The sequence below is a fragment of the Glycine soja genome, chromosome 17 (assembly GCF_004193775.1).
Source record: "Glycine soja cultivar W05 chromosome 17, ASM419377v2, whole genome shotgun sequence".
Classification (NCBI taxonomy): Eukaryota; Viridiplantae; Streptophyta; class Magnoliopsida; order Fabales; family Fabaceae; genus Glycine; species Glycine soja.
The window spans coordinates 9169102-9177613 of record NC_041018.1 but is presented as its reverse complement, the minus strand read 5'-3'; the positions used below and the strand labels follow the sequence as shown (position 1 = coordinate 9177613).

Here is an 8512-nt window from a genome sequence, read left to right as displayed (position 1 = left end):
TTATTTGAGATGTAAAACAATAGTATCATAGGATAGGATGTATTTAATTAGGATTTTAAAGAATTAATTTTTTTAAAACAAACTTGAGATATTCAATTAAAATTTTTAAATAATAGAAATAAATCTTGTGATATTCAATCAAGACTATTAGAATTTATTGAGGAATTCAATCAAATATATTGATATTTAATTAAATTTTTTTGCAACTTAGAAGAAGTCGTGTGATATTTAAAGTATACAAATTTCAATAGGTTATTTTTAAGGATGAATTTTAGTAGATTTCATGAGATTTTTTAGTACAAGATACACATGAGATAATTTCATTCAAACCCTTGAGATTTCATAAGATTTTATTTTTTTTCTGTCAATTGACATATTTTTCTTTTTCATCACACATTTTTATAATTTTGTTCTCTTTCGACTAATAGACAATTGTAATATGAAAGATCTTTTGTTACAATCCATCTCCTATCCTTAGGCCTCATTAGGCCATTATTAGTATTCATATTTCTCTATTTGTCTTTTAGTAATAATAATATCTCTTGTTGGGTTTTAGAAGAAATTTGTTATAAGATTGTGAGTATTTATCTATATATACATTGTAATCATGATGAAAGGAATAAATGAAAAATCCAAAATATTATTTTTATCTCTTTTAGTTATAAAATTAGGAGTAGAAGTATAATAGTTATTTATTTTCTTTAAGAGTGGCGTTTTCATCGCTCTACTCACCTCTCAAACACACTTCACCACCTTTCATGGACATTTCGATGTCTAGCAAATGATTCGATCTACTGCCCATTGTCGTTTACTAGTGGTCACCACCACAACAACCACTACCGACACCCCCACAACCATTGCCCTACTTGACAGCTCCACATCATCTTCATTACTTGTGGGAATGATTTTGAGAACACCAGGAACTAATTGCTAAGCATGTTCAGTCCTGTGGCACCTCTTCATTCGTCATCCCCTACTTTAGCCGCTTCAACTTTGCGACACCCACCAAATCCTGAACCAAATCTAAAACCATGAACAAACATATATCGATGGTCACCAATGGCTTCCACAACATTGGCACAACAACCAACAGAAAATAAGTTGACATCGACAATCGCTCCAAAGGAGAAATCATCGTCGTTGACAGTGATCGCTGTGATGCAAATGTCAAAGGAGATTGATTCGTCATGTAACATGTTTAGAGTTCTTTGTATATGATGAGTTTTTTTAAAGTTTTAGGTGAGAAAAAAAATCATGGATCTTTATTAATACATTTTAAGGCTTTTTAAAAATTCTTAATGTCATTCCAAATCTTATGAAATATAAATCCATTAAATTTAAACTACAAAACCTTAATCATAAAAATCTTTTAATAAAATTTTAAAAGTTATTACATTCCTACAAAATATTTTAAAATTAATAAGATTTTTTTATGTCAAAATATTCTTTAAAAATCTTAACCGAATACACCTTACTTAAATAACAACATAATTATAGTTGTATACAAAACAACATAAAAACATAATTATATGCATTAATGCGAATAAAAAAATCAATCCACAAAATATATAATTTTGAAATTCATCTCAAGATTTATGTATATAGAAGTATATTATTATAAAATCCTTGTTCTAATAGTTAAGTATATCTTTTGAGTTTGGTAAAAAAAAATAGATATATATTTTGAGATGATTTTTTCTCAATGAATGGCCATATTCTTTTCAACAACTTCCCTTTTTAGTATTTCTTCTCATTTCGTTCTCATTATCTGTCTCCTCTCATTTTGCCTTTTTCCATTGCATAGACACGAAAAGAGAAAATGGGAAATGAGTATCATGCATTGTATGTTTTGAAATGTATAGATAAAAAGAAGAAAGAGACAGGGATTTTTTTTATAAAAAATAATAAACAGTAAATATTGTAAATAGTATGATGAAAAATAAAAAACGAGATTAAAAGATAAATCAAGTGAAAGTAAATATATAAATGTAATTACTTGGAAAAATCCAAATTATATAAATGAAATTTATAGTTAATAAATGTTTTTAACTGTATATATTATATTAAAATTAATTAAATTTCATAATAAATAAATATCATTTAATATATCAATTATATTTTAAATTTATAATGAATAACTGAAATTATAATATAAAGTTGCTTTTAATTATTGAATTTTCGCAGAAATTTATTAAAATTCAATTATAAATAAAAAGAATAAATTAAAAGATATAGAAATTTAAGAAAATCATATATATATATATATATATATTATATAAAGAAAATAATTTTAAATAATAGAAATAAAAACTTTTTACTAGTTAGGCCATTGCCAAGAAGAGGATTAGACTTTGATCTAATCTAATTTAATTCTCACCAGCTATCATCAAGCTTCCACGTGTACATACTTTTTTCAACAAAAAAATGAGCATGAAATAACATTGAAACTAAAAATAGTTGAAGGAAGATTCGAAGGCTTCCTAAACAGACACACGAAACGAATCTCCCTTACTTACATAAACAAATCTTAATATATATATATATATATATATATATATATATATATATATATAAAATTGATTTTGATGGAGGAATTTGGAACAAGAGTACCGTAACGTAACTCTGATACCTTTGTCCTCTTTGTCTTTCTTTCCTAATTCATTTCCATCTCTCTCTCTCTCTCTCTCAGGAGAGAAAAAACGCTCACGCATGTGCGCGCGCCCACGCCCAACAACTGCCTAACTTATCACCTCAACGCACCCAATCGCAGATTCAGTTTTTGGGGCAACTCTAATCAAATCAAAATCCTGTCTTTCTTCTAGATTCAGTTTTTTTCCCCCTCCACTTCAACTGGGTTTCCTCCAATTTCCTGTAATGGTTCTTCAGTTCTGCTAGATTATTGAATTCCCAATTCGCATTTTTTTCCCCTTTTTATTTATTTATTATTATTGGATTGGATTGGAAGAGATTTCGTTGCTGACGTGTCTTTTTGAGGTTGGCGAGGGTCATTCTTTAGAGGTCCTTTTTTTTCACCGGATTCGTAGGTTGAGATTTTTATATGTGGCGACGATTTCTATGCCCCGGTTGGGTGTGTTGTGTGAATTTCTAGTAGGTCATGAATTTCATTTTCATCCAAAAGGGGTTACTTGGTAGTACGTGATTGGGATTTAGGAAGTGTACAATAGATCACTTGAAAATTCTTGGAGCGATTAAATTAGATCAGAGATGTTTTATTTGATAATTTTGTGGAAAATTGTTGTTTGTATTGCATAATTGGATGGTGAGGATCTAGGTTAAGTTGTGGTGGTTTGTGTTGTTGCTAGTTGGGAGGTGGTGGTAGTGTAATCTGTTTGTTGCATTGCAATGTCTGGTGGAACGCCACGTGGGGGAGGTGGATTAATGAGGCAGAGGCATAGCCAGGGGTATGCAAGCAGTGGTGATGACCTAGAGGATGATGCATGCTCGAGGCACCGCCCCTTTTTGGCCCCGAGTCCTCCGCCTAGGACGTGGATTGAGATGCTGGAAAATTTTCTTTGGCTTGCTTCCGCTGCTTTCATTCTATACTTTGGGGATCAACATTCCAATTTGATATATCTGTTGTGCCATGACAATCGAATTAGAAGGTAACAGCATTCTAATTGCAGTCTCATGCATAATATGGTTTGAATTATACTTATGAACTGCCAGTGGTACTTCAATTATCTCAAAGTTCATTATTTCGTAGTTGCTTGTGTGCGTACTATTCATGAATTATTTTTATACCAACCATGATAGCTGCAAATGTTTTCAATATCTAAATCTAATCCTTGACTTGGTTAATCCTCAAGGTTAGTTTGGAGTACAGTTGTTCAGGCTTATGTTGAATATGTGAATTATAAGGGATTGAGTATACAGAGAGAGAGCTGCTTAACTATTAAGACTTTTTCCCCACTTATCATTAGTTCAAGACCCTGTTGGTCTTGCTTACTATTAAGTTCACACCATTGTGAGCTATGAACAGTGGGGGAGGGGCAAGGAACTGAGAATATTGGTCATTAGTGTTGTATTCAAGTGTGCTTTCTTGCTTAACTGTCATGCCAATGCAGAAGCCAAAATGTGAAGCTGCACATTTTTGAAGGTGTAGAAATCGTAGGAAACCAAAATGTATTTATTAGCATATGCTTCTCATTTATAAAATAAAAATCAGGTTAGCCTTTTCGTCTATTTAATGGATGGAGGGGAGGGAATCATATTTATTTGCATGTTTTAATTGGAGAAACTCTAGTATATGGTTATTTTTCAATTAGGATATTTGTGTCCATATTTTTTTTACATTGATTGTTGTCTAATTAATTGAAAGCGAATATTACAAGTCATAAGACCAGACCACGAGGCAAGGCATGTGTGCGAAAGATTAAATCATCAATCCTGAACATAAAAGTAGTCCATACTCTGTATCCCATAACATGATCCTGTAGTATGATGTGATTCTTGGCTAAATCTTATCAACTCCCGTCCACTGACTTGTATTTATATCGACCATATGGATATATTAAGCTAACAATATCCCAACCGATATTTGGAAGTGAAATGACCTATTTAATACTATTTAACTTGGTCTACCCTCTCTCCAATTATAAGAAAGGAAACCTGTTTTGGTGATGTATAACATGGGTATGGCTGTACCTGTTTGAAGATGTCTAACTTTGAGCTAATGAAGAAATCTGGAAATTTTATAGTTTTCGTAATTCTGATAGATTAGACTACTTGACTTTATATCAGTATCACAATTTTCATGATTTTCTCCTTAATTTATTGCAGATTGCCTTTATATCTTGGGATGATAGGTATTGGTTTGAATACAATGATTTTCATTTATACAACTATCTTGGTCTGGAGTGCTCGAAGGTTTGATGAAAAATGGGGATTAAAAAAATGGGAAGTAACAAGCATCTCTGTGTTGCCATTTGCCACAGTATTTGGAATCATCTCCTTTTGCATGTAAGGAATGACCAGATCTTCCGAGTTTTATTTCAATTGTGTGTAATGTTTAAGTGTTTTCTTGTTTTGCTGACTCGGTTTCCCTTGCTTCTCTAGGTTTTCCTTTGCTTTGTGGCCAATATGGAGTTTCTTGACACTTCCTCTTCTGGTATATCAAGAGTTTAGTTTTACATTTATTGTTATGTTTACATTCTAGTTAATTTTATGTACCACCAATTGGTAAAGTTGTGCTAATCACCTCATTTCTCTATGTACTGCAGTTTACACTATTTATGGCTTGCATGGTGGTAATCCCTTGCCTCATTTTTGGGACGCTGCGGCCTCAATATTACGATGAGCTCCGTACAGATTAAGCCTCATGATTCAAGTGAGGAATAGTACTGACTTAGATAAAGAGTTTCTAACAGGTCAATGATTGGTTAGTGGTTGCTATGTCGTTGAAGTTTTGTCTCCAAGTAGCATGGTGTATTACATGTTATGCTTTCCTAAGCTGGTGCGAACAGTGAGAGCTAAAATTCTTTTCATCCTTACAATTAGATTAGGTTAGAGTGATGGTAATGCGGCTGGTCTTAGTTGCTACAGGTAGAGATATAGGACTTGTGGGTAAAGTTTTCAGTTCTATCAATTGGACACCTTCAGTTAATGATATCATAGCAAGCATTTTTGCATTTTCAGTTTTGCATGTTTACTCGGTGATTTACTGTGGGGAGCATCACTTGAAAATGCAGACTTATTGGATTGAGTTAGGCACATGCTTTATAGTTTATCATGTCACGTCAAGAGGGGAATGTCCTGTTTCCGTCTTCCCATGAAAAGTAAAATGTAAAATCGTTGTGGATTACTGGATTAGCATTATGTTTCTGTTCGGATTTTTTTTAAAACAAAAAGGTTTTATGTACTTAAGTTACTTTACTCTGATGGTGGATTATGTTGCAAAATGAAAGCTCCATGGAATCTCTTACATGGCTGTGCTTGGTAGGGTTGATGAAAATAAAAATGGAAGGGTAGAAATAGATGAGAAATGAAGTAATGATTAAAAGTGTTTGGTTGAAAAGCAATACAGAACATACGATAAAAGAGATAAAAAGATGAGTGAAAATATTTGAGAAATAGTACATGTAGGTCTCACCATTTTAAAATTATTTGATAATTAGTTGTAACAAACTAAACATCATTCACTTTCATATCATTCACTTTCATATGCACAGATAATTCTGTCTGCCGTAACAAACACAACTTAGAGGAGGTAAAACTATTAAAAGTGTTTATTGGATCGTATCAATTTCACCAATTAAATTAGTTTTTTTTAAGACAATATGGTCCAACTTGAACAAAATTTAATTAAATTTTGCATATATTATCTATTACATTTTATTTGCATTTTGTTATAATTTTGATAATTTTTTCTTCTTAACAAATATACTCCAATTGATTTATGAATTTAAGGACTTTATCAACTCTTTATGTAGATTTTTATATTTTTATGACATTTATTTTTCAAATATTTTAAATTAAAATTTGAATATTATTGGGTTGGTTTGGTATAAATTTTATTTTTAAAAATTCAAACCAAAATGAATTAATTGATTTTAGTTACTTTAATTTTTAAGTTGCACTAATGTGAGTGTTCTACCACTTGAAATGAAATTGCGATCCCATATTTTTAAGGTTTTTGACCTTTTTGATTGAGTCTATTATTAAATTAGTTCGGGTTCAGACAAGTTTCAACTTTAGGACTAAAAGATACTTAAACAATACTCATTCAAATGATAAAATTATATAATTATTGTAATACATAATAACAAATATATTTTGCACGTATTTATATTAGATGTTCTATTGTTCTTTCATGAGTCATATCAAAATTGAGATCACATTATTCACACCAACCAAATAAATGATTTAGATTGTGTCTATATTTATTTGGTTGATATGCATATAAAAACAGAGGTGCTCAATCAATTATTACAATGTTCAACAAGAAAAAACACCAAATTAATTTTCAAAATATTTTCAATTTTTTTAAAAAAAATCAATGGAATAAAAAAAATCAATAAAATCATAATTTTGTTAACGAAATCACTACGTCTAATGAATGAAGGGGTTCTCGCAAACTCACATCGATGAGTCCATGACCCATGCCCCAGCCTAAAATGAGGGATATATATATATATATTTTTTTTTACCGGAGAAAACGAGGGATATATTAAAGTTGAATGTACGAAAGTTGACTCAATCTTCAATAATAAGGCAAAAATAGCAAAATATAATTTCCTATATTTTGTTATAACTAGAATGAAAAAGATGGGGGTCTCACATAATAAAGTATAATTTTTTATATATTATTTTTTTCCTTCAAAACAAACAAACTCTTAGTGCTTATTGTTTATTTACGTTCAGTTGTATTATATCTTATACCCAGTTAATGTATTCTTTCGTTTTGGGTAAAAAAAATATAATATCCTAATGAACACAATAGTATGAGGAGCTTTTTTTGTGAGTCCGGTGCCTCTATCAGACTTTAACTGAGGGAGAGGAAGGCATAGTCACAGCGGCAGAACTCAAAATTAACATTTCACAGTAACCAAATCCACTGGGAACAAAAATTACAGAAGTAACTCGAGAGTCGAAAGTAACAAATAAATATAGGCAAGGAAATAATACTACTATAAAGGATCTTGAATCAGAGCATGAAAGGAGTAGAAAATTTCAACGCCTTGTGAAGTCAAGTCTTAGCACTTAACAATGAGTCAAAGGTTGTGAAAGGCAAGTTCGAAATTCAATTTTCAATAAAGACCTTATTAGGATCACGATCAGGGGAGGAGAAACATGTGTCTATTGTTTAGTTTACATTTTTAGTGAAAATTAAAAATAATACCAGTGATACATATATTTGTTATAAATTTAGAAAAGGCTTACTTTGGAAATATTTTCAAAATAGTGCTGAAAGTTAAAAACAAAAACAATGTACGTTTTCTTGAAAATAAAAACGGGGCAGTTGAAAATTGTAAACATGTACCTAATCAATCAATTAGTCATTCAAAATGTAAATATACACCATTTGACTTTACTCGGATTTTAATTATACATTTGCGAAGAAAAAAGAAGTTACAGTGACTGAAGATTAAGCAGCAAGTGTGCGTTTAGAAAATAAAAAAAAAGCCCCTAATGTTGCTTCTGCGTTTCGAAACACAATCTAAATAGTACTGCAAGACATGAAAGGATGTCAATTTCAGATGTGACTCTTAGGAGTATTGATAACTCTTATTAGTATTATTGTTCCTGAAGAGTAGTTTTGCGTGTGTGAGAAGTGAGAAGGGAAGGGTTGGATTTTGGAACTAGGGAAAAATGGAATATGAAACAGCATTATAGTATATACTAACTAGTTGTAGTTGTAGTTTGTAGTACTATTCGAAAATGAAATGGTTAGTCATGCGTTCCGGTTGTGGTTGGGGGTTGCGCTACATGAGCCCTTCACCCCTCCCCAGCACGCCAACATTTATTTCATGTTCAGACCCTGCAAATACCCTAT

At 31.2% G+C, this 8512-nt stretch overlaps 1 protein-coding gene across 1 annotated transcript; it reads left to right on the top strand.

Moving 5' to 3' along the window:
- The first annotated feature begins 2578 nt into the window (after positions 1-2578).
- On the top strand, positions 2579-5883 carry LOC114392175. The gene is made up of 4 exons (XM_028353223.1): positions 2579-3623; positions 4801-4980; positions 5077-5128; positions 5241-5883. Exons 1-4 carry the CDS (start codon positions 3364-3366, stop codon positions 5331-5333), a joined length of 585 nt encoding a protein of 194 aa, XP_028209024.1. The 5' UTR covers positions 2579-3363; the 3' UTR covers positions 5334-5883.
- The last annotated feature ends 2629 nt before the right edge of the window (positions 5884-8512 follow it).